This window comes from Crinia signifera, chromosome 6 (assembly GCF_055691185.1).
Source record: "Crinia signifera chromosome 6, ASM5569118v1, whole genome shotgun sequence".
NCBI lineage: Eukaryota > Metazoa > Chordata > Amphibia > Anura > Myobatrachidae > Crinia > Crinia signifera.
Window position 1 is genome coordinate 278,032,950 of NC_139222.1, and position 27,233 is coordinate 278,060,182.

At 51.4% G+C, this 27,233-nt stretch overlaps 1 protein-coding gene across 1 annotated transcript in view; it reads left to right on the plus strand.

Annotated features, from left to right (window-relative positions):
- Positions 1-2,152: 2,152 nt before the first annotated feature.
- LPCAT3 (lysophosphatidylcholine acyltransferase 3) overlaps positions 2,153-27,233 on the plus strand; it is a 32,289-nt gene continuing 7,208 nt past the window's right edge. The window contains exons 1-11 of the mRNA XM_083149730.1: positions 2,153-2,347; positions 4,109-4,216; positions 11,421-11,527; positions 11,640-11,733; positions 13,349-13,386; positions 15,623-15,801; positions 15,889-15,997; positions 16,997-17,083; positions 22,978-23,144; positions 23,758-23,905; positions 24,111-24,269. Coding sequence (XP_083005856.1) covers positions 2,254-2,347; positions 4,109-4,216; positions 11,421-11,527; positions 11,640-11,733; positions 13,349-13,386; positions 15,623-15,801; positions 15,889-15,997; positions 16,997-17,083; positions 22,978-23,144; positions 23,758-23,905; positions 24,111-24,269 — 1,290 coding nt within the window. The 5' untranslated portion in view covers positions 2,153-2,253. The remainder of the gene's footprint in view (positions 2,348-4,108; positions 4,217-11,420; positions 11,528-11,639; positions 11,734-13,348; positions 13,387-15,622; positions 15,802-15,888; positions 15,998-16,996; positions 17,084-22,977; positions 23,145-23,757; positions 23,906-24,110; positions 24,270-27,233) is intronic.

The following is a 27,233-nucleotide window of genomic DNA, read 5'->3' on the forward strand; positions in this document are numbered from 1 at the left end:
GTGTGACGTGAATCGCCACAAGAAAAAATCAACACAGAAAGGTCAACACATGTAAATGTTGACATAAGTGTGCCACTTCATTGGTGTCCATGTCGACACATGACAATGAATATGAAAAAATTAAAAATAAATCTTCAAAAACTCATGTCAACCTTTTTCATTGTCGACCATAGCCATGTCAGTGTTTTGCATGTGCCATTTAATCCTGGGGCTGCTGCGAATTGCGGGGGGGGTGCTGCCAATCATGCAAGGGGGGGTCGCGGGGGGGTTCTTTTTGCCGCAAATCGCGGGAGGGAGGTCGCGGGGGGGGGTGTTTTTTCCGCGATTCGCGGGAGGGGGGGGTCGCGGGGTGGTGGTTATGCCGCGAATTGCGGGAGGGGTCGTGGGGGGGTTCTTTTTGCAGCGAATCGTGGGAGGGGGGGTCGCGGGGGTGTTTTTGCTGCGAATCGCGGTAGGGGGGGTCGCGGGTGTTTTTGCCGCGAATCGCGGGAGGGGGGGCGCGCGGGGGGGGGAGGTTTTGCCGCAAATCGCGGGAGGGGGGCGCTCACCTGGTGGCTATGGAGTAGCAGTGCTGGGCAACATGGGAAGGCAGTGGGTGTCTGGCACTGTCTGTGGGCTCACTGGGCTGGTTCTCTGTCACATACCTCCCAACATGACCCTCTCCAGGAGGGACACAATGCTCTGTTTCTCGACTTCCCCTTAATGCAGTGGTTCCCAAACTGTGTGCCGTGGCTCCCAGGGGTGCCGCGGAGCACTTGCAGGGGTGCCCTGGGTTGGTGATCCAGGACAAATTCAAATGATATATGGTCAAGTAATAAGGAAAATCAGTACTTGTGACTGCCAATTATAACATGTGGATAAACAGAAGTGAATCATGTTCCTAATTACTCACATAACTGGACCTAAAGAGGACATATAAGCGCAACTTATTTAATTTAATATTTTTTTCTGAAGTTTTTGGTATCTAATTTTTTGCCTAGGGGTGCCATGAAAAAAAATCTGATACTCTAGGGTGCCGTGATCCAAAAAAGTTTGGGAACCACTGCCTTAATGTATGATTGTCATCACCTGTTTTAAACAGGTTAATTTCTCAGAAAGGTGTTCAGCACAGATGAAGGCAATCACACATTAAGAGGAAAGTCCAGGAACAGAGCGTTATAGACACAGACACCCACTTTGAGTGACAGATGTAGCCAAATATATAGGAGATGACTGGCCAGACATTGATTGGCTGAGAGAATTTTCCAGGACAGCCCGCCGCGGCAGCGCAGCTGAGCCCGTAAAATATCTGGGCATACCACTCAAGGGGTTAATCTGGGCCGATCATTAATGCAGATCTGAAATAATTAACTGCATGTGCACATTGTGTAATGGGCCTGATTCACATCTGTTCGCTAGGCTAGGTATGTTCGCAGGTAAACTCTGCATGCCGGAACATCCAGCCCACCCTTCCCACACGGCGCCTGAATCCCGTCGCTAGCCACCACCCACAATCGTCCTAACGGGAGAGTGCAGGGGAACGTTAAACGTTTTTATGGTGAAACGCACCGAAGCCATTTACTCAGGGGTTTGTGCATATTCTCGTGCATGCGCAGACCACCAACATCAGGGAAAGGGATGAATTTGGGGACAGCCGAGCCAAACGTTAATCGGCAGGCTGTACCTAGCGCTAACAATACATTTAAAAAATATTATCCCCCCAGTTAACCAGCATTAAGTGCAGCATTTACAGTTATCGCTAGATCATACATCTGCCCCAATGCTGGATAATCAGTGATCTACCTGTATATCAACAGATAGATCTATAGACAGTCAGTGTGTGAGAGAGAGAGAGAGAAAGAGTGTGTGTGTGTGTACTCCGTCACTATGAGCAGGTGGGGTATTTACTATCTATCTGGGATACAACCTAAAAGGCACCACCAGGCAGTCACCTGACCTCTCACCCACATCTGACATCACGTGACCCTTGCCCCCATCAGCTCACACAGTGACCGCTAGTAACCCACTCCCCGGGAGCGTCCAATCAGCGCCAGGCCACGCCCCTTCTTACGGTGTGCCTGTCTAGGCCCCGCCTGCGATAGACGCTGGCTGAATAACGGCACCCGACGCCCCGCCCACAACGCACTCCTCATCCGTCCTGAGCCAATCGACGAGCGCGGGGCGGGTCGCACCGTCACAATCTTTCGCCCTGGGCGTGGCCTTACAGACGGGGGCTGCTCGGTCCAGTCAGGGCCCGGCGGGTAGTGGGGGAAGATGGCGGCGGCCTCGGGGACCCTGCTGCACGGGGCGGCGGAGGCGCTGGGAGCGTCGGAAGCGGCGCTGAGACTCATCCTGTCCATCTTCAGCGGTGAGGAGCCCGGGGTGGGCGACATGGGAAAGTATGGTGGCATGGCATGCGGGCGGGGGGGCACCTGTTGTGTGGGCGGGGGCTAGTGAGAGGCATGGCAACAGGGTGGAATAAGGGGGTCTGCTGGCAACAGGGTGGAATAAGGGGGTCTGCTGGCAACAGGGTGACATGAGGGAGCAGTATTATGGGAGAGTGTGACCCGGCGGGTGCTGGGGGGCTGCACTGTGTGACAGGGTGACCCTGCGGGTGCTGGGGGGCTTCACTGTGTGACAGGGTGACTCTGCTGGTGCTGGGGGGCTGCACTGTGTGACAGGGGGATCCTGCTGGGGGGCTTCACTGTGTGACAGGGTGACCCGGCGGGTGCTGGGGAGCTGCACTGTGTGACAGGGTGACCCTGCGGGTGCTGGGGGGCTGCACTGTGTGACAGGGTGACCCTGCGGGTGCTGGGGGGCTGCACTGTGTGACAGGGTGACCCTGCGGGTGCTGGGGGGGCTGCACTGTGTGACAGGGTGACCCTGCGGGTGCTGGTGGGGCTGCACTGTGTGACAGGGTGACCCTGCGGGTGCTGGTGGGGCTGCACTGTGTGACAGGGTGACCCTGCGGTTGCTGGGGGGCTGCACTGTGTGACAGGGTGACCCTGCGGTTGCTGGGGGGCTGCACTGTGTGACAGGGTGACCCTGCGGGTGCTGGGGGGCTGCACTGTGTGACAGGGTGACCCTGCGGGTGCTGGGGGGCTGCACTGTGTGACAGGGTGACCCTGCTGGTGCTGGGGGGCTTCACTGTGTGACAGGGGGATCCTGCGGGTGCTGGGGGGCTGCACTGTGTGACAGGGTGACCCTGCGGGTGCTGGGGGAGCTGCACTGTGTGACAGGGTGACTCTGCTGGTGCTGGGGGGCTTCACTGTGTGACAGGGTGACCCTGCGGGTGCTGGGGGGCTGCACTGTGTGACAGGGTGACTCTGCTGGTGCTGGGGGGCTTCACTGTGTGACAGGGTGACCCTGCGGGTGCTGGGGGGCTGCACTGTGTGACAGGGTGACCCTGCGGGTGCTGGGGGGCTGCACTGTGTGACAGGGGGACCCTGCGGGTGCTGGGGGGCTGCACTGTGTGACAGGGGGACCCTGCGGGTGCTGGGGGGCTGCACTGTGTGACAGGGGGATCCTGCGGGTGCTGGGGGGCTGCTGCACTGTGTGACAGGGGGATCCTGCGGGTGCTGGGGGGCTGCTGCACTGTGTGACAGGGTGACTCTGCGGGTGCTGGGGGGCTGCTGCACTGTGTGACAGGGTGACTCTGCGGGTGCTGGGGGAGCTGCACTGTGTGACAGGGTGACCCTGCGGGTGCTGGGGGAGCTGCACTGTGTGACAGGGTGACCCTGCGGGTGCTGGGGGAGCTGCACGGTGTGACAGGGTGACCCTGCGGGTGCTGGGGGAGCTGCACTGTGTGACAGGGTGACCCTGCGGGTGCTGGGGGAGCTGCACTGTGTGACAGGGTGACCCTGCTGATGCTGGGGGGCTTCTCTGTGTGACAGGGTGACCCTGCTGGTGCTGGGGGGCTTCACTTTGTGACAGGGTGACCCTGCGGATGCTTGGGGGTGGGGGTGTGCTGCACTGTGTGACAGGGTGACCTTCCCGGTGTTGGGGGGGCTGCACTGTTGGAGAGGGTGACCCTGCTGGATCTGGGGGGGCTGTGCTGAGGGAGAAGGTGACCCTGCATCATGAAGGTGTCGTTGCGGATCCTTGACATTGTTTCATTCCTTCTTTTTAGGGTACCCATTGGCCTTATTTCAGCGATACTTCCTCTACAAGAAGCAGCCGTCCCATATCCATCTGTTCAACACAGTGACCGGGCTCTGCATCGCCTACTTTAACTTTGGTATGTCCTATAGGAGAGCGAAGCCTTAGCTACAGGTGGCTACAGCCTGGGTGCACAGGGTAAGACTGCCATAACGCATGTTAGATGGCCACCGGTTACTGGACTCGGTTTGGATTGGCCAGGCTGGAAAGGAGTACTGGTATTACCCCCCCGTTCAGGGTGAGAAGGGGTAGGAGCTGTGCGCTATGGTTTTATGCTGTATTCAGGGACTGGTGTAATATCCTGTGCTCTCTGGTCACACGCTGCCTGGTATATATCTCCTATATATTTGGCTACATCTGTCACTCAAAGTGGGTGTCTGTGTCTATAACGCTCTGTTCCTGGACTTTCCTCTTAATGTGTGATTGCCTTCATCTGTGCTGAACACCTTTCTGAGAAATTAACCTGTTTAAAACAGGTGATGACAATCATACATTAAGGCAGTGGTTCCCAAACTTTTTTGGATCACGGCACCCTAGAGTATCAGATTTTTTTTCATGGCACCCCTAGGCAAAAAATTAGATACCAAAAACTTCAGAAAAAAATATTAAATTAAATAAGTTGCGCTTATATGTCCTCTTTAGGTCCAGTTATGTGAGTAATTAGGAACATGATTCACTTCTGTTTATCCACATGTTATAATTGGCAGTCACAAGTACTGATTTTCCTTATTACTTGACCATATATCATTTGAATTTGTCCTGGATCACCAACCCAGGGCACCCCTGCAAGTGCTCCGCGGCACCCCTGTGAGCCACGGCACACAGTTTGGGAACCACTGCATTAAGGGGAAGTCGAGAAACAGAGCATTGTGTCCCTCCTGGAGAGGGTCATGTTGGGAGGTATGTGACAGAGAACCAGCCCAGTGAGCCCACAGACAGTGCCAGACACCCACTGCCTTCCCATGTTGCCCAGCACTGCTACTCCATAGCCACCAGGTGAGCGCCCCCCTCCCGCGATTTGCGGCAAAACCTCCCCCCCCCGCGCGCCCCCCCTCCCGCGATTCGCGGCAAAAACACCCGCGACCCCCCCTACCGCGATTCGCAGCAAAAACACCCCCGCGACCCCCCCTCCCACGATTCGCTGCAAAAAGAACCCCCCCACGACCCCTCCCGCAATTCGCGGCATAACCACCACCCCGCGACCCCCCCCTCCCGCGAATCGCGGAAAAAACACCCCCCCCGCGACCTCCCTCCCGCGATTTGCGGCAAAAAGAACCCCCCCGCGACCCCCCCTTGCATGATTGGCAGCACCCCCCCCGCAATTCGCAGCAGCCCCAGGATTAAATGGCACATGCAAAACACTGACATGGCTATGGTCGACAATGAAAAAGGTTGACATGAGTTTTTGAAGATTTATTTTTAATTTTTTCATATTCATTGTCATGTGTCGACATGGACACCAATGAAGTGGCACACTTATGTCAACATTTACATGTGTTGACCTTTCTGTGTTGATTTTTTCTTGTGGCGATTCACGTCACACCCCCCCGCAACCCCCCCTCCCGCGATTCGCGGCACCCCCCGTGACCCCCCACCTCCCGCAATTCGCGGCAACCCCCCACCGGAACCCCTGTGAACCCCGCCCTCCCGCGATTCACGGCACCCACCCCCGCGACCCCCCCCTCCCGCAATTTGCGGCACCCCCCCGTGATTCGCGGCAGCTCCAGAATTAAATTGCACATGGAAAACACTGACATGGCTATGGTCGACAATGAAAAAGGTTGACATGAGTTTTTGAAGTTTTTTTGTAATTTTTTGAATATTTTCATATTCATTCTCATGTGTCGACATGGACACCAATGAAGTGCCACACTTATGTCAACATTTACATGTGTTGACCTTTCTGTGTTGATTTTTTTCTTGTGGCGATTCGCGTCACACCCCCGCAACCCCCCCTCCCGCGATTCGCGGCACCCCCCGTGACCCCCCACCTCCCGCAATTCGCGGCAACCCCCCACCGGAACCCCTGTGAACCCCGCCCTCCCGCGATTCACGGCACCCACCCCCGCGACCCCCCCTCCCGCAATTTGCGGCACCCCCCGCGATTCGCGGCAGCCCCAGGATTAAATGGCACATGCAAAACACTGGCACGGCTATGGTCGACAATGAAAAAGGTTGACATGAGTTTTTGAAGATTTATTTCATTTTTTGAATGTTTTCATATTCATTGTCATGTGTCAACATGGACACCAATGAAGTGGCACACTTATGTCAACATTTACATGTGTTGACCTTTCTGTGTTGATTTTTTCTTGTGGCGATTCGCGTCACACCCCCCCGCACCCCCCCCCGCAACCCCCACTCCCGCGATTCACGGCACACACACACACACCCCCGCGATTCTCGGCACCCCACCCCGTGACCCCCCCTCCCGTGATTCACGGCACACCCCCCGCGACCCCCCCTACCATGATTCGCCGCAACCCCCGCCCCCGTAACCCCCCTCCCGCGATTTGCGGCAACCCACCCCGCGACCCCCCTCCCGCGATTCTCTGCAATCCCTCCCCTCCCGCGATTCGCAGCATCCACCCCCCCACAACCCCCCCTCCTGCAATTCGCGGCACCCCCCGCGACCCCCCCTCCTGCAATTCGCGGCACCCTCCGCGACCCCCCCCTCCCGCGATTCGCGGACACCTAAGTTGCAATACAGGGCATCTTTCATACAATTCTAACCATATTTCTCATATACAAACGTTCACAAATTAAGGGGGCGCAGCCCCTTACGACGGTGTGAAGAGCGCCCGTAGGGCGCGATGAATCACCTAGTGTTGTAATATTGCCCTGTTGCTGTATAATTACTAACGTTATACAGGGATATGTCTTATGTTGCAGCTAGTGAGGTTCATTTTCAGCAAATAGGTCAACACAGCTAAGCATTGACACAAGCATTAGGTCGACAATGGAAATGTTGACAGTCAAAAGGTTGACATGAGTGTTTCACGTTCTTTTTGTTGCGGTATTTCATGCCCTACCATCCATTAGGGCGTGGAGGGAGAATAGAGTAGTATGCTGAGTGCAGGGAGGCACCATGCCCGCATCATGGCAACCTTCCCATTGTCGACCTAATGCTTGTGTCAACCTGTTTCATGTGTCGATTTAAGCCATGAACCAATGCTTTCAGACCTAATATGGGTCGACCGATACCCGAATCAAACAGCTCTGTGTACCCGGCTTGCAGACTGAACTCAGAGCTGCTTCTATTTATTAGCCCGTATTTATAGAGCGCTCTGTTGCGTTTACAGCTGGGAAGGAAGCCGCGATAAATCCAGGCTGTAATACCAGGCGGTCCGGGAAGGCAGAGGGCCCTGCGACACTGTGTGCTCTGTATAATCTTTATTACACCATAACGAGATCATTTTGTGGCATGTAGAACACAGGCAGTGAGGGATTCATTCTAGACTGCACTGGTGTTTTGCAATATCCGCACTGTAAATTCTTACAGTCCTGGCTAATCCTGTTCATTGCTCGGTATTAACGGAACGGGCGCAGTAATTCCTCCTGCATCTGGCTTGTGTGGCGAGATCGTGCCACAAAAGATTATTCACTACAAGGTATTTGCTCAATGAAAACAATTGAGAGATTCCTTCAGGGCACAAGAAAGTGTGTGTTGAGGATCAGCGAGCCGGTGCATCCTGAGCTGCTGGCACAGGCTGGTACTGGATTTATCACACTGATACCGTTCTGTGTGTTAACCCCTTATCCCACTGCTGTCTTTGGTGTTGGGAGTAATTCAGACGACCCCCCCCTCCCCCGGGATTGCATTCTAGGGGGGCAGCGGCTTCACTGAATGCTGGGCGTTCCCCCTTAGTGTCTCCCCCAACCGCCCCCCCTTCCCCCGGAGAAGTGGTATCTGTCCCCATCAAGGACGTTATGTGCAAGGTGGTAATGCTCCTGCCAATCAGCTCCAAACTATTAATTTACATATTGTAGCTGATTGGCTGGTTCATATATCATTTTTTCTGGGGAAAGATACCACTTCTCCAAGCTTCCTACATTTACCCCCGAGTAATGTGGCTCGCATGCCCCCAATAGAACACAGGGAGGTTACAGTGGATAACTGTTACGTTACAGGAGTAGATTGTAAGCTCTGCGTCTTCAGAGAGTGATGCAAATGATGTTTGGTTATTCTCCACTGTAATATAAATATGGTGTTGAAATGGCAGATTCTAGAGTGTGGTGTTTATTTAAGATAGTGATTAGGCCGCGGTGCAAGGTACAGTCAGAGGGTGACGTGTATTCCTGGACGCTCACACCGATCGTTGCAACATTAATGCCACTGAAGTGTGGAACACTGGTGATCTCATTACATTGGCACCTGCCAAGGGGTGATATATTGGGCAGCACATGAAGACTCCGTTCTTGACAGTGATGTGTTGGACGCAGGAATAATGGGCACATGTAAGGATTGGGGTGGGAGAATGCGACCAGCGCAAACTGGGCGCACAAAAAATGTAATGGCTCCCGGCTACTTCGTAAGCAAGCAATAAAGTTGAATCACCCCCAGGGCATCGCAGCTTCCTATATGTGCCACTTGTTGCTGTCCACCACAGAATGCCCATACAAGGGTCTCGTGAGGGGCAGAACTAGAAGGCAGCCTGGTCTGTGGATGGCTGATGGCACGTGAGTGGTTTAATTCGGCAAGACAGGGCACCGGGGTGTACTATGGCAGGCCTGGTTAGCCCGTGGATCTCCGGCGGCTGTGAAACTACAGATCCCAGCATGCCCTGCCACAGGTTTAGCATTCCCTAATAGTGAAACTGTGGCAGGGCATGCTGGAACTTGTAGTTTCACAGCAGCTGGAGAGCCTCTTGTTGGCAGACCTGCACTATGGGTAGTGTTCTGCTGGCGAGGCTTGGGTCCTCGAGTAGATGCCATAGAGACTCCACCTTGCAACTGGGGTCTCGATGATGGGTTGGCAATGTTTAGTCCGACACTGACGAAAGGTTGACATGGAAATTGTGGACGTATGAAAAGGTTGACATGAGTGTGATAACAATTTGACAGGTGTTGTGAAACTACACATTCCAGCATGTCTTGCCACAGTTTTACCATTTCCTAATAGCAAAACTGTGACAAGGCACGCTGGTTCTTGTAGTTTCACAACAGCTGGAGAGACAGAGGTAGGCCAGGCCTGTCTTTGTGCCAGATACCACGGGACCCCTTCAGAGGTCCTGTGGAGTCCCTGCCTCAGCAGGTCAGAGCTGGATTGGTGGCACTAGGCAGGTGGTTATAATGTAATGTTTATGGCACAGATAGAAGTGACCTCTGCCTGTCATTCAGCCCATATGACGGGTGTGGCCTGGGGAGGTCGGATGGACAACAAACAGTTGTACCTCTGAACCTGTAATTCTGGTTATTGTTTAACGGCAGCGGCTGGAAGGTGATCAGCTTACAGACCGCAAGCTCCACTGAGCGCTCACACACACACACTAGGACTGAGTGCAGGACACATCGTATTCTCCTGCAGGCAGCAGCCTTATAGATCGGAATGTGTGTTTAAAGTCACGGTCACCGTGGCGATGGCCATGGTGATGACATTCCCAGTATACATGACAATGCATCTGTCCATCTCGCTGATGCAAATGGCATAAAGTTAATTATTCCCAAGAGTTGCTGCCTGCGCCGTTGTGTTGGAGAGCAGAGTATTGTGCTTTTCCCCTGTGGTCAGTGCATTATTACTTGCAGCTATTGGAAGCAGTATTGCATAGGAGCACTTCCTGAGCACATATTCCCCTGTGCGGCACTGAGCAGGCGTTCCCCCTGTGCGGTCTCAGGGGTAACTGTACCAAGATGCCAGTTCTATTAAAGATGAGATGTTGCCCATAGCAACTAATTTAATTATACTTGCTTAGTTACTGTAGCACCTTCTAGAATATAACACTGACAAACAAAAAAAGATAAAAATTTTTTTTTTAGTATTTAATGGCTATTTGCTAATTCTATATTGAAAAATAAAGCAGTGTACACACGGTGCGATTGCTTTGCTATTTGATCCTGATTCAATCGGGATTGAATTACACAACAAGGCAATCGCATTTGATTTGGACTATGTAGTCTTGTCCGCACAGTCTATTTTACTATGCTTCTATTTTGCTTATACAGGTTGAGTATCCCTTCTCTGAAATGCTGAGGACCACGCGCATTTTGGATGAGGGATTTTTCGGATTTTGAAATATATATATTTTTTCCCCATACTTACCTGGTGCCCTGACGTCCACGGTGTCCCCCGGCGGCCTTCAGGATCCTCTTCAGAGGCATCTCTGGTCCCAGGGGTGCATTGTGTAGGTGTGCGGGCGCGCTGGTGTCATCACCGGCGTGCCCGTGCACTCTCGCAATTCACCCCTGGGACCTGAAGAGGATCCCAGAGGCAGCCGTGGACATCAGGGGACAAGGTAAGTATGAAAAAAAGGGGTGGGGCAAAAAAACCAAAAATATTCTGACAAACCACGGTTCGGAATATTTCAGTTTTCGGAATACACTGATAAGGGAGACCCGACCTGTATAAGCAAAATTGAATAGACAAGTAGACCATTGAACCAAAATCTTTGTTTATTTTTGAAAAACTTTGCTCTTGTCCCTTGTTACAATGATCATGAAATATTAACAGTTTTGAATGACCATATAAGGAGAGGGGTGTATTAGTGAGTAAATGAGGGGCGGGGGGGAGCAAGGTGAATGTTTTCATTAAGATGTGATGGACTTTGACAATACAATGAGGGTATAATGGGGGGTACAATAAAGGTCTGAAAATGGGGAAATTTTCTTCAAATCCGTAATTTCGTTCTGATCGAAACTTTTTCGGGTAAAAATATTTTCTTCAGCTAGTAATGTGGGAGAAATAAAAATCAGAAATGCAGAACCCAGGCTCAAAGTTTGTGTTGACCGGTATAATAGAATCTGGTTACCATGGGTAACTTCCCATCTTCAATAGAACGTCCGTCATAGTATATTTACCACCCAGTGTCTGACCTTTCACGGGAATAGGTATCAAGCCTTCTTAGAGGGGATAAATTGGCCGTATAAAAACCAATCGGATGCTAGATGGCAATTCCCAAGTGCATATTTAAAAAAAACGATGTCTAGAAATGGATCAGTTGCTATGGGCAACCTCTCCGCTCTTTAAAAGGCTTGATACATCTCCCATTGTTTTATAAGCCTGTGCGTAGGCGCCTGTAGAGTCCCAATAACGTATCTCCTGTGTCCCCCTCTCCCCCCCCCCACAGGCTCTCAGCTGTATCACTCGCTGTTATGCATCGTGCTGCATTTTCTCATGCTGCGCCTTATGGGGAGAACAGTCACTGCGGTGCTGACCAGTTTCTGCTTCCAGATGGTGAGTAGCGGGGGCTTGGGACTCCTACCCTGGCATCGCAGTGCCCACCTGCACTGGAATCTAGCTGAATAACCAAGAGATGTTGGTACTGATTCCTGTCTCTGTGTTCCAGGGCTATCTCTTATCTGGCTACTATTACACGGCCACAGACGACTACGACATCAAGTGGACCATGCCGCACTGCGTCCTTACACTGAAACTGATTGGTGAGTGGACGGAACAGGAGCGTTCTGCATAATATCCTGCGTTGTGCATAATGCAGCTCAGTGTGCTCAGGTAGCTGATAGCTGCAGGCACCGGTTATAATACTGCACCCACGTTGGCTTGTTAGGTGAGCGGATCACAGCAGCACCCAGTCACTGCCTGAGACTGTACCCTCCTTCTAAGCTCCTCCTTAGTTCTCCTGGTTTCTGCACGCTTCTCATACGTTGTGTTGCTACCAATGCCACCTCTAAAACTAGCTTTATTAACAACGTAGATGAGGACAATTCATACAGTAAAGCTAAACACACAAGGTAGTTAAGCGAATATTTGCGCAGTGCATGTGCGAAAAGTCCTAAACCCCATTACGGAGCATGTATGCAGAGACTGCTGGCATTAGAACTGGCAGTGTGAAACCAGGAACATTGGCAGTGACTGGAAGGTAGCCTGGAGTGAACACAAAAAATGGCTGTAATGGGCGTGTTGGAGAAAGTGTCTGCATTATGGGTGTCTCGGTGAACATGGCCGCGTTCCTGATTGCAGATCCACAGCTATGGAGGCCATGTTTCAGAATAAGGCACTGCGTCTGTCATACGCGTATGGTGCGCTAGTGTTGTAGTGGTCAGCGCCAGCGAAGGAGTTGCCCTGGCAAGCAGGCGTCTCCGGGCTTTGCACAGTCTGCGCACACTAGTACACAAGAGGGCTGAAACTAGCACCTGCACCGCTGCCACTCTGTTGCCACAGGGCGCACATTAGTGTCCACCTCCGAATCAATCCAATGGTGGCATCAGGTGTGCGCAGAGATGATATCTGTGTCTTTTTGCAGTGCTGCTGAACCTTTGGGTGTAGGAAGGGGATACGGTCATTAAGTCAACACCATTAGGTCGACATGGGTCTAGGTCGACAGGTCATTAGGTCGACACAAGCATTGGGTCGACATGGGGTTTATCACTGTTTTTTGAGCCGACAGGCGGTATTTCATGCCCTACCATCCACTAGGCGTGGTGGTAGAATAAAATAGTGTGCCGAGCGTAGCGAGGAACCGTGACGAATCATGGTGAGTGCGGTGCTAATGTGTCGACATCCGGGTAAAAAAAAACAGTGGAAAACCCCATGTCGACCTTTTGACTGTCGACCTTGCCCATGTCGACCTAATGCTTGTGTTGACCTAGACCCATGTTGACCTTTCTGCATGTCGACCAACATCTTGTAGACCTAATGATCCATACCCATAGGAAGACCCTGTGGTCAGAACGGATTCAGTACGAAATCCCGGCTGTCGAAATACCGACGCCAGAATACCGACCACTGAAATGCCGACAGAGGGGGGGGGCGTGGCTCGCCATGCAGCTGGCCCGGTGCCTCGCTACGTTTTGCACACTATTTTATTCTCCCTCTATGGGTGTTGTGGACCCCCATAGCGGGACAAAGTGCCGGCATTGCAGCGGTCAGGATTCCGGCGTCGGTTTTTCAATTGTCGGGATTCCGACCGCCGGGATTTCGACTCTATCCGGTCAGAACGTGTCTGTGAGAAGCCACTCGCCGAGTCTGGTCCTATTGTATCGCGTACTGCGCTCATGAATCCATTACTAAGCCTGTGCTCCCTTCTCCCCCCTACAGGACTCGCCTTTGATTACTACGACGGAGGAAAAGCCGAGGTTGGTATCTCGTGTGCCTGTATCGGTGCCAGGTGCTGCTGCCTGTGTAATTACCCTGTAATCTGCCCATAGTGGAAGTCGACAATTAGTCAGCGCTTCTGCTGTCAGCGTGCCAGTGGTGTTACCTGTCTATGCAAGACCTGCTTTTGTTACAGCCGTAACCTATGTAAACCCTGTAATCCAGTCTGTGTTTACTACTCGAAAGCAGAGCTCGCACCGTTCTCTAGGAACCCTGTAACCAGCTGGAATGGAGGAATGTCTCTGCTCGGATGGATAGAAAAACAGTCACTTATTCTGGTTCATTCCATCGTACCGGGCGTTTCCTTGGGCTCGCCGGAGATTTGAACAAAAGCTTTCATCTTATTTTATTTTATAGTTCACTAATAGTGTCCTGAATAATTAGGGTCGGTTTTCTTTGTCACAAAGGAATTGGTATAAAGGCCCTGTTGACGCTTTGCCCAAGTCACTCTTACGGGACCTATCGTTTATCGATTATTTTGCCGTCATTGTGCCAAGTTTTCCTCTTAGGGATCAATCATTGCGGGAAAGGACGCACTTTACGCCACATAAATTCACCAAATTGCTCACTGGCCCATAGGGTAACGAGCAATTTTGGGCATGAGAAGGATGCAAGATTGGGTACTGGTGTTACAATGCAGGGAGCAGGGGAACATTGCACCCTTCTCCCCTAACAGGATTACTTATCGTGTTCTAGGGATAAATGCTTTAAAGGCCGCTGAATAGTGATATCCTGGTTGCGGTAGACCACGCTATTTGGCGCGATTGAGGACCAGTATGTGGGAACGTCTGTTCATGGAGGCAATAAATTCCACCCTGCGCACAGCGGAGTAATGTCTTCCTAGTGCGGCTTCTTTCTCACTAACCTTTAATGAGGTCTTGTTGTTAAAATAGTACGTCGGTAACTGTCGGCGCAGATCAGATCAATATACATAAGAAATGACATTCACATAGATACATTATTACAGTGTGCATTCAGTATACTTCTGTAGGGAATACGGTCTATAGGTTGACATATATTAGGTGGACCACTAAAGCTCGACAGGGACCGAAGGTTGACACACGCATTAAACATGGGACATTCGACATGAGTTTTTACCTTTTTTAAAAAAAAAATATTTTTTTTTTTTTTTTAAATCAGGCGGTATTTCATTCCCTACGGTTCACTAGGGCGTGGCGGGAGAATATAATAGTGCCCGAAGCCTGGCGAGTTCAATGTTACACTGGTACGGTGTCCATTTCGACTTGCGTCAAAATTTGGGACAAAAAAGGGAAAAAGATCAAGTTGACCTTTGGACTGTCGACATAATGCTTGTGTTGACTTTCAGACTCTGTCAACCTATTCTTGGAGATGGCCCTGCTCATAAGAGCTTACCATCTATGGGTAACAACTCTTGGGCAATAAAAACAAAATACAAAATGTCTTTCACACCTTTCACCATATACAGGGGAACCACCATTCTGTATTTCCAGCAGTTTACAGATGAGATCGGGGGTTCTGGGTAACTGGTTGCAGCGCCTGTCGTCATTTTAGTCCTGGTGGTTGCAGAGCTCGGACCTTCTATGACGAGTGATGGCGCTGCTGTGTGACCACAGTGCGGAGCATCTTCCTGTTTGTTTGGGCCCTTATTCTGGTCACTCTCAGAGGCAAATTCCTCCTCAAATGGACAAAACCATGTGCACTGCAGGTGGGGCAGATGTTACTTGTGCAGAGAGAGTTAGATTTGGGTGGGGTTTTACTTCAAAGTGAGATCTATATTGCAGTGCAAAAATAAAGCAGCCAGTATTTACCCTGCACAGAAACAAAATAACTCACCCAAATCTATATCTCTCTGCACATGTTACATCTGCTCCCCTGCAGTGCACATGGATTTGTCTATTTGAGAAGGAATTTGAATTTGCAAATTAACCAGAATAAGGGCCTTGGTTTCTTGTCCTTGTAAGCATGTAACACTGTGTTCCCCTTCCCCATTATTACACCCGCCGGGTCACCGTAATGTCTCCCCCAGATTTCTGTTTCTCTACTTGCTTTGCCCCCTCCTCAGTTGGCCATCTACCTGAGCCACTGGGGAAAGGTGGGTGCATGCCCGGACACCCACATGCATGAGACAGGACAGACGTTCTAGGATTATTATTATTATATAGATGCATTTGGGAAATGTGCAAAGTGTCGTATGTCGCTGAACCGAATGAACGTGGACTCTTGTCTCCCTCACAGTCCTCGCTGTCCCCAGAGCAGCAGCGCTACGCAGTGCTGAGAGTACCCACGTTGCTGGAGGTCTGTGGCTTCTCCTATTACTACGGGGGGTTTTTAGTAGGTCCCCAGTTCTCCATGTGCAGCTACCTGAAGCTGGTGACCGGCCAGATGACTGATGTGGAGGGAGAGAGGCCGAACAGGTGAGGTCTGGGGGCTCTGTTACAGAATAAGCTGCGCTCCTCGTTCCCACCACTGAGAGTGACGTCCTTGTTCCTGTCTCCGTGCAGCATCCTGCCAGCAATGAAGCGTCTGTGCCTTGGATTCTTCTTTCTGACGATATACACAGTGTTCTCCCCCTACCTGCCTGACAACTACTTCTTGACAGAGGAGTATGCGGTAAGAGACCTCCATAGCTTCTGAGGGGGGGGGGGGCGCTGTCTGGCCGCTGTGGGGGGGGGGGGGAGGGGGAGCTGTCTGGCAGCTGGGGGAGCGGGGGAGGCTGCGATGTGGCTGGGGAAAGAGGGCTGTGCAGAGAGGAAAAGCTGGTGCTAGATGGGAAATGGTTATGGTATATTGTGTCTAGGTCTACAGTCAAAAGGGTGACAACTATTGGTAGTCTGGGCGAAAAGGTTGACATGAAAAAGGTTGTACCGCGGCCCCTCGCGTGGAAGGTGCACCATGCTTCGTCCGCGGTGCACTAGTATAATCTAACTCTCTGTCCTCATAGATGGCAAAGTCAGTTTTTGTACAAAAAAAAAAATCATGAAAAACTCAATGTTGACCTTTTGACTGTCGACATAGTGTAGATCTTATGACTGGATACCACGTGAAATGTGCAGTTTGCTGGCAGCAATGTGCAGGCCCTGCCACTTTTACCACTAAAATGTACAAACTGTTTCTTCAGGTTACTATTAATGCCCGCTAATTCAGCAGCTTTTCCAGTGCATGTAACTATAGATCAGTCATATTCAAATGGCTCATAATGGAGTAAGCAGTGATGCTTTGGAATACACTCTGATCTCTATTTTCACTGTGACATCTGGCTCCTCCTTCCCTAACGATCACATAACATGCTGACTTCCTGATACAGGCCTACACATAAACACAGTATGCTCTATGGGGGGGGGGGATGCTCCTCACCCCTTCTCCTCCCTCCTCTGATTTTGCAAAGGAGATAATGATTTAGAAAGCCAGCTATGATAAGTCTGATACGTATGTACTGTAGCTTGCTACTGTATTTGAAGGTTAATAAACTCCTTCTACGTTGGATTGCTGTTTTCACTTGGTATAGGCCGTACTGACATTTTATTTATTTTGAACAAACTTGTGGTACATGCAGTAATTATGGATCTCGGTATGTAACCGTTTCCTCTGTTCCCCATCTTCTTGTTACAGAACCAGCCGTTCTGGTACCGCTGCGTGTACATGCTGATTTGGGGAAAAGTGACACTGTATAAATATGTGACCTGTTGGCTGGTGACGGTGAGTGGGGCAGGTGTTGTGGGGCATAACGTCTTACATATAAACGGGGCATGGCCCAGCTGGCATCACCACTGGACGTGCCCCAGCCTTCTGTGACATAGAAAGGGCGTGCCCAGCACCTACAGAGACGTACATGGCACCTATTTAGAGCCGATATCTGCGTGATGTGTACCCACTACCTCCGTGTGCGCCCTCCTAACCGTAATGCTGCTGTGTCATTTTCTACTTCGGTAGACATCAGGGGCCACAGCTTTACATTGGGTAGAAGGAGATGGGATGAGCACCAGCACCCTAGAGGTTAAACTTGAACTGCCTCCCAGGCAGTCGGGCTCCTCCCCTCCTCTACCCCGCCTCCAGGCCAGGAAGCTCAGTTTTTTCGGGTGCTGGCAGGAGCCAGATGCACCTAATAGAGGGGCTGCTATTTTAGCAGCCTAACTTGATTTTTATATTTTATTTTTATTTTACACTGACTCTGTCAGTGACAGAGCAGCAGCACTGGGGGTCTGCAAACAGACACCTGTGCTGCTGGCTCCATCACCCGGGTCCGGAGCTGCATCGCCACTCGAGGGTGGGGACCTGCAGCGGCCCCCGGGCACTGGGGAGCCACAGCCGCCACCGGACGCCGGGGACCTGACAAAAGGTAACGCGCTCCCCGCTGGGAGCGCGCGCGATTGCGCTTGCAGGGCATTGCGGCTGCAGCAGTTCGGCGGGGGGGACCGCCGACTGCGCTGACAAGCGGACGGCTGGTCCGCCACCCGCTCCCGCTGGACCACCAGGGAAACGGTTTGTGGGCAGCGGCGGCAGGTATGCGGGGCCTCCCGGTAGCACCGGATCCCCGCCATTTTTACCTGCGCCGCATGTGGACACCTCCCTGGGGGCCATTTGTCAGCAGGGGGAGAAGGCTCCCCCCACATCAGCCTCTCCACCCGGGGACAGTAGGCAGGGAACTGTGTTTAGCACACAGAGAGTTCCCGCCACTGAGATCCCTTCCTGCCTGCGACATGTGAGGAGGGACACGGAGGAGCTCACAGCCACCCGGAGTTCCACTCCTTCACTGCCAGGTCACTTGGGCAAGTCCCCCCTGTACCCCTCCTTCGGGACACCGTACAGTACTGTGCTCTGAGAGGAGCTTTGTGCCATTAATTGCATTGCCCTTGTATGCTGCATTGTTTGTTAACACTTTAGCTGCATTGTCAGTTTAATTTGTGTTACACTGTACTATATGGCCATGTATTGCTGGTTAGGTCATGCTGACTTAACATGTGTGGAGGGACACAGAGAGCTTATCAAGCCAGTCTGGGGTTCCACTCCTTCACTGCCTGGGCTCCCCTGTAATAATCCAGGAGTCAGGTTACAGAGCAGACAGAGGTCAACCTCGGCACAGCAGAGCCAAGTGCAACATTGTATCCTGTGAATTAACACCATCACTGCCTGTCAGAAGCATAAGGGACAGGGCGGATGGTGTAATGGTTAGCATTGCTGCATCACAGTGCGGAGGTCATGGGTTCCATTCCCAACATGACTCAAACTGTGCAGAGTTATCTGCCTGTCAGATACAAGCTTGTCAGATGCAGACTGCGTTGTCTGTACCATATAGATTGCCAGTATATCCACTGCACCGGTATATATATATATATATATAAACTGCACTGTATGTCTATATCACTGCTTTGTATGTCTATTACAAGCTGGCTCAGATGCATACGGCATTGTCTGTACCGTATAGACTTGCCGGTCTATATCACTGCAGCTGTCTATTGTATGTATATCACTGCACCGTCTATATCACTGCATGTATATCACAGGCTGACTATGCACTGTGTAACACTATCACTGCCTGTCAGAAAGGCTGCCTGCCCTATGGCATTGCTATATGTGCCTAGTACTAGCTTACTTCGCATTGCTGCTTCACAGCGCTAAGGTCATTTCCCACTATGACTCTAGCTGTGCGGAGTTTTGGTGTTCTCCCCGTGTTGGTGTGGGTTTACTCCGGGTGCTCCGGTTTCCCCCCACGATCCAAAATATGAAACAGAAGTATGAAACTGTGGCAGCCGTACATATGGGCTAAATGTCTACGCCACCGCCTGGTGTACATAGTACCAGCTTACTGAGTGTAGCTTGAACACTATCTCTGTTGGTCAGAGAATACTGTGTTAGCGGTACCATATAGGCTACCCGCCTATTCTAGGCATTGTATGCCTTCTATTCTTGTAGTACATGGTCTTACCTGTGAGCTGCCGGTTCACAGTGCTATAATACTGCAACGACTTCCCAGGGGTACCAGTCCCTGTGACTCTGGGGCTCTGGCACTGATGTCTCGTACATCCTGTAAGGCTGGCCTATGCCCGCATTAGTCTAGTACAGGACGGCTTATGCACAGGCTGCTACAATGCGTGGGCAATGCCCACAGGTACAGCCTCCTCTCAGGAGACTGCTTGGGGTTGCCATTGCAGCTAGTAGATAAGTGCTTATCTGCTCCGCCCCTGCAGCCTTGGATTGACATCATCCCTTGGCTGAGTGCTTATCTGCCTCCGGACAAGGTCCCCAGAAAAGCCGTCCCCATCCTTGGCGGGTGTAGCTCTCCGCACGGTGGAAGTACTCCATACCCGTAGCTAGATGCGGATACCCCCGTCATCCAGACTCCTCCGTCAGGAACAGAGGAGGACACCTAGGATTAGCATTCTCTAGAGGGGACCGCCGCCGACGGTATGAAAGATGGGGGTCCTGTGATAAGGTGAATCCCCCACTTCGTCTTGAGGTGCCGACCTTGGTCTCAGCTTTTAACCCTAAATAACCCCGCTGAGCCGCCTACACCTTTGGGAGTCTCCCTACGTGTATTCTGGGTTTATTCTGTAAATCACTGAACTTGAGATTAGTTTGGAGATTGCTAACTGGAAGTTTAGCTTGCCATCGGCGGTTTCCCTTCCTTTTACCCCTTTCCACAGGAGGACATAGTCCCCTGGGAGATTGTCCCTAAAGTGGACACACTCCTGCCCCAGACATCTGGTTGGGTGGCTAAGGCCTTAGTTGCGTGAGCAACTTCTCTCACAGCGGACGCTGCATAAGGGGTGTCAGAGGAAACCCTGCTGCCTTCTATTGGGCATCACGTGACACTTTACCTGGGGGTGGCGGCTCTGGAAATCACACCACTCACCTCCAGAGGGTCACTTTCAGCCGAAGCTGCGACAAATACCGGTGTCTGCGCTCTTGGAAGGCCCAAACTCAGGGTCCCGTTAAGGGTTCCTTCTGATTTGGGCCCGAGCCAGATATGCGGGCCGGTTTAGATACTATTCGGCAGAGGATATACCTTCTGGGGGATTGCCATCTGGCTTTACAGTCCAGGATCAGACAACTCTTCTCCCCCCCGGTGGGGGTCTGTGCATGGCTGCAGGGGGGCCCTGGGGCTGGTGGTATCGGCCTTTGCATTGACCAAATAGGCTCAGTTCCATTCCCGCCCTGTACAGGGGAAGATACTCTCCAGGGGGTTGGGACCCTATCACAATATCTGGGCCCAGAAGTTCACCTGGTCCCCAGCGGGGGCCTCCCCTTATCCCCCTTTTCCTGGTGGCGTCGGCACGGAACCTCACTACTGGATCCAGTAGTAGACACTCCTAGCCACACATGCTAGCCCTCTGTGTTTGGAGGGTGGTCACTTCCCAGAGGTCGTTCTATGGTATCTGGACCACTCTGGTGGCCCAGCTCTTCATCATCGTCCTCAAACTGAAGACAATCTTCCGGCCAGTCTACCTGGCAGAACCCTGACTTAGGGGTTGCCCGGTGCAGGTCCAGTCGGACATTGCTACAAGGGTGGCTTATGTTAACCACCAGGGTGGCACTCGTTGTCAGCCCACTAGGGCGGAAGCATCCTGCATCTTTCAGAGATGATCCCTGCTCTTTCAGCAATCCTTATCCCGGTAGTCCTGAATTGGGGGGCGGTCTTCCTTGGCCGTCAGACCCTGGATGCCGACGACTTGACCCTCCATCGGGAGGTGTCTCAGATGATGGAACAATGGTGGGGCCCAACTGAGGTGGCCTTGATGGCCTCTTGCCATACCCTCAAACCACCACTGTTCGGGTTTAGAGGGGAGGCTTGCCGGATAGAGGCCCCGGCGCTCCGTGGCTGTCCACACTGATGGCGCTTTTCTGCCGCTTTTCCTCCCTTTGCGAATGCCTCGCAAGCTGAAGCCAGAGGGGGGCACGATGAGTCTGGTTGCTCTACCTTGGCCCAGACGAATCGGGTGTTCGGATCTGCAGTCCCTGTCAGTAGCCCCTCCTATTCGCTTACCCCCGGACACAGGCCTGCTCTCTCAGGGTCCGCCTCTTTCTCTCGACTTTGAGGCACCTGGCTGTGACGGGATGGCTGTTGAGACCTCCCGGGTAAAAGGCCCAGTGGGTTTCACTCAAGAGTGACCTCCACCATACACAGGGCGAGGAAACCTCTCTAGATGGGGGTGTACCATCGCATATGGCGGGCTTACTTTTCCTGGTGCGAATTCTATGCTTCAGATTCCGGGACTTACTGCCTGACCTAGGGTTCTGCCCTTCTTGCAGAAGGGTCTGGAGGCTGGGTTGCATTTCTCATCTTTAAAGGTTCAGATTTCGGCCTTGTACATCTTGTTCCGTCGATGAGTGGCCCTGTCGACGGATGTCTGCACATTCCTGCAGGGTGTCTTCCATATCCAGCCTCCCTATGTTACCCCGGTTGCCCCAGGAGATCTCTCTAATCCTGCTGGCTTCAGGGCCCACCTTTTCTGCCCTTGCGGTCGGTGGACCTGTGTTGACTCGCCTGGAAGATCATTTTCTTGTGGCGATAGCTTTGGCCAGGGGAGTCTCTGACACGTCAGCTCTGTCCCGTAAGTCCTTTATTCTTGGTCTTTCGTTCTAACCTGGCGGTTCTTCCTACCGTTACTTCTCACCTACATTAGGTGGTGTCCAGCTTTCAGGTCAACCAGGACATTATTGTTCTGGCATTTGGACAGTCTGTTGTTACTACGGCTTGGTCCTCCTTGGACATTGTCTGGACGGGGTACCTCTATGTCCGCCATTCTAGGCTGTTGCACTAGTCGGACTCTCTCCCTCTCTCTTTGTACTATAGGGGTCGGATGAGAGGGTGGCCTGCCTCTATGCAAACTACTGCCCGCTGGATTCACTCTGGCAGGCATATTTGGACACCTCCCTCCCGGTTCCGGCGGGGTTTCAGGCACATTCCGTTAGGTCTGTGGGGTTGTCCTGGGCTTTTAGAGGCAGTGCTAAAGTTGAGCAGATTTGCAGGGCGGCGACTTAGTCGTCCGCCATTACTGTATTGCGTTTTTTGCGCGTTTGACACGTTTGCCTCCCAGGACTCGGCCTTCGGCCAGAGTGTGTTGGCTGCGGCACAGGCGCGTCCCCACCCATAGGGGGCTGCTTTAGGACGTCCCAATGTAAAGCTGTGGCCCCTGATGTCTACCGAAGTAGAAAATGAGATTTATGTCTTACCAGGTAAATCTCTTTCTTCGAGGACATCAGGGGCCACAGGGATCCCTCCCTGCCGCGCCTGCTTTACTTCCGTTATGGTTAAGTTATGATTATGTTATGTTGTTCCTCGGTTGAGGGTAATAACATGTTCAGAATATGTTTCTGTGCGGTGCTTCTCTTCCTTCTATCTTGTCTCCTGCCTTGGCTTGTTAAAAAAAAACTGAGCTTCCTGGCCTGGAGGCGGGGTAGAGGAGGGGAGGAGCCCGACTGCCTGGGAGGCAGTTCAAGTTTAACCTCTAGGGTGCTGGTGCTCATCCCATCTCCTTCTACCCAATGTAAAGCTGTGGCCCCTGATGTCCTCGAAGAAAGAGATTTACCTGGTAAGACATAAATCTCATTATCTGTACACCTCACCGGCCTCGTTCCCGCTTCTCCCGCAGGAAGGTGTCTGTATCCTCTCTGGCCTTGGCTACAACGGCAAAGATGAAAAAGGCCAAGCTTCCTGGAATGCCTGCGCCAATATGAAGGTGTGGCAGTTTGAGACCACACCCCTTTTCACCGGAACCATCTCCAGCTTCAACATCAATACCAATGACTGGGTGGCAAGGTGAAGGGAACTTTTTTTTATTTGTCCACGTGCTATATATTAGTGGGTTATCGCCTCAAATAAAAAAAAAATTATCTACCCATTTCTACACCCGGCCGCCCCAATCGGCGGCCAGCAATGATCAGGAAAATTAAAGAATGTTAAAAATGTCCAATTTCCCGGATCCCGGTCAGGATTGGGGGATCTGGGTTTTTAAAAAGTGTTTAATATTCCTGACCTGGTCGTCAGGGGAACCACCCATAGGTTAAATTATGCAGAACATGGTATGTTGATATTCTGGTGTGAATATGTTAAATGCAACATCCTATACATGATAGCATTCTGGCCATATCGTCTAAGAAGCTTATCATTCTAGCACAGGCCTGGCCAATCGGTGTCTCTCCAGCTATTGTGAAACTACATGTCCCAGCATGCCTTGCCACAGTTTCACAGCTGGAGAGCCACCGGTTGGCCAGGCCTGTTCTAGCATCTGACTAGCAGAAGTCTGGGCTAACTGGATGGGGGAGGACGGTGGCTTCAGATAATAGCACCCGAGTCTCTGGTGTGGGCGGGGTTGTATTGTCTGCAGTAAACGGTGTGAATAATAATTTCCTCCCTCCTTTCTCTCCCTCAGATACGTGTTCAAGCGTCTCCGTTTCCTCGGCAATAAGCCCGTGTCTCAGGGAGCCGCCCTCTTCTTCCTGGCCATATGGCATGGTCTGCATTCGGGATACCTCCTCTGTTTCTCACTCGAGTTTCTTATAGTCATTGTGGAAAGACAGGTAAGAAGACTGAGGGGATGAAGCCGCCCTGTCCGTGCACGTTGGATGCAGCCATTTTCTGGGCAGGGTTAATGTCTGTCAGTGAGGTGTGCTGTCTGCAATATGGCTGCTCCACCGTGTGTAGGCAACGAGTACTGTGTGAGCGTGGCAATGGGGGAGGGCACAGAATCTGACAACCTGACACCGTATTTTGTTTCCCCCCCAGATGATTCAGTTGGTGAGGGACAGTCCAGTGCTCAGTCACCTATGCTCCATTCCTCTATTGCGCCCTCCGCTTTACATAGTGCAGCAGTTCTTCCACTGGCTCTTCATGGGATACCCGCTGGTGCCATTCTGCCTTTTTACCTGGAACAAGTGGTTCAAGGTAAGTTGGGCTCCTCAGCCCAGCACTAGAGTTGGGGCTGATCATCCTCATTATAAGTGTAGGCGGGGGGGATGTAATCAGGGTGCCGCATTTCCTAGAATTGAAGTGCATGAAAGTATAGGAAACAGCCATAAACAGGCTGTTCTGTATACTTATTTCTGTCTTTCCATACTCAACATATTATTCCATAAGAACCATACATATATTTACGTGTATAAAAATACTGTTTATTAAAACATGAATTGCTTAAAATCAGGTTCTTCTTATCATAGGAGTACACTCTTTGTTTTTACAGATGAAAGGGGTTTCATCTGTAAAAACAAAGAGTGTACTCTATGATAAGAAGAACCTGATTGTAAGCAATTCATGTTTTAATAAACAGTATTTTTATACACGTAAATATATGTATGGTTCTTATTGAATAATATTATGAGTATGGAAAGACCGAAATAATCATTGTAATACAGGGCGCCTGACACTATTGTGGTAGTATTGGGTTGAGGAAGCTAGGGAGATAGTGCAAATTCCAGGAATTTTGTTGTTTGTTCTGTATACTTGTACAGGGAATTCCAGTAATGCTACCCTCTGCTGTATTATCATGTGACCGTGCTCCCACTGTGCTACTCTGCTGTATTATCATGTGACCGTGCTCCCACTGTGCTACTCTGCTGTATTATCATGTGACCGTGCTCCCACTGTGCTACTCTGCTGTATTATCATGTGACCGTGCTCCCACCATGCTACCCTCTGCTGTATTATCATGTGACCGTGCTCCCACTGTGCTACTCTGCTGTATTATCATGTGACCGTGCTCCCACCATGCTACCCTCTGCTGTATTATCATGTGACCGTGCTCCCACTGTGCTACTCTGCTGTATTATCATGTGACCGTGCTCCCACCATGCTACCCTCTGCTGTATTATCATGTGACCGTGCTCCTGCAGTGCTGCTCTCTGCTGTATTATCATGTGACCGTGCTCCCGCAATGCTGCTGTATTATCATGTGACCGTGCTCCCACAATGCTGCTCTCTGCTGTATTATCATGTGACCGTGCTCCCGCAATGCTGCTGTATTATCATGTGACAGTGCTCCCGCAATGCTGCTGTATTATGTGACCGTGCTCCCGCAATGCTGCTCTGCTGTATTATCATGTGACCGTGCTCCCGCAATGCTGCTCTGCTGTATTATCATGTGACCGTGCTCCCGCAATGCTGCTGTATTATCATGTGACCGTGCTCCCACCATGCTACTCTCCTGTATTATCATGTGACCGTGTTCCTGCAGTGCTGCTCTCTGCTGTATTATCATGTGATCGTGCTCTTACCATGCTACTCTCTGCTGTATTAACATGTGACCGTGCTCCTGCCGTGCTGCTCTCTGCTGTATTATCATGTGACCGTGCTCCCACCATGCTACTCTGCTGTATTATCATGTGACCGTGCTCCCACATGCTACTCTCTGCAGTATTATCATGTGACTGTGCTCCCGCTGTGCTACTCTCTGCTGTATTATCATGTGACCATGCTCCCGTCCTGCTACTCTGCTGCATTATCATGTGACCGTGCTGCACTGCTGTATTATCATGTGACCGTGCTTCCACCATGCTACTCTGCTGTATTATCAGGTGACTGTGCTACTATGCTGTATTATCATTTGACCGTGCTGCTCTGCTGTATTAACATGTGACCGTGCCGCTCTCTGTTGTATTATCATGTGACCGTGCTCCAGCTGTGATACACTGGTGTATTATCATGTGACCGTGCTCCCGCAATGCTACTGTATTATCATGTGACCGTGCTGCCGTCCTGCTACTCTCTGCTGTATTTATCATGTGACCGTGCTCCTGCAGTGCTACTCTGCTGTATTATCATGTGACCGTGCTCCCACAATGCTGCTGTATTATCATGTGACCGTGCTCCCGCAATGCTGCTGTATTATCATGTGACCGTGCTCCCGCAATGCTGCTGTATTATCATGTGACCGTGCTCCCACAATGCTGCTCTGCTGTATTATCATGTGACCGTGCTCCCGCAATGCTGCTCTGCTGTATTATCATGTGACCGTGCTCCCGCAATGCTGCTGTATTATAATGTGACCGTGCTCCCGCAATGCTGCTCTGCTGTATTATCATGTGACCGTGCTGCTCTGCTGTATTATCATGTGACCGTGCTGCTCTGCTGTATTATCATGTGACCGTGTTCCCACCATGCTACTCTGCTATATTATCATGTGACCGTGCTCCCGTCCTGCTACTCTGCTGTATTATCATGTGACCGTGCTGCTCTCTGCTGTATTATCATGTGACCGTGCTCTTACCATGCTACTCTCTGCTGTATTAACATGTGACCGTGCTCTTACCATGCTGCTCTCTGCTGTATTAACATGTGACCATGCTCCCGCCGTGCTGCTCTCTGCTGTATTATCATGTGACCGTGCTCCCGCCGTGCTGCTCTCTTCTGTATTATCATGTGACTGTGCTCCTGCAGTGCTACCCTCTGCTGTATTATCATGTGACCGTGCTCCCACTGTGCTACTCTGCTCTATTATCATGTGACCGTGCTACTCTCTGCTGTATTATCATGTGACCGTGCTCCCACCATGCTACTCTGCTGTATTATCATGTGACCGTGCTCCCACCATGCTACTCTCCTGTATTATCATGTGACCGTGCTCCTGCCGTGCTGCTCTCTGCTGTATTATCATGTGACCGTGCTCCCACCATGCTACTCTGCTGTATTATCATGTGACCGTGCTCCCACATGCTACTCTCTGCAGTATTATCATGTGACTGTGCTCCCGCTGTGCTACTCTCTGCTGTATTATCATGTGACCATGCTCCCGTCCTGCTACTCTGCTGCATTATCATGTGACCGTGCTGCACTGCTGTATTATCATGTGACCGTGCTTCCACCATGCTACTCTGCTGTATTATCATGTGACTGTGCTACTATGCTGTATTATCA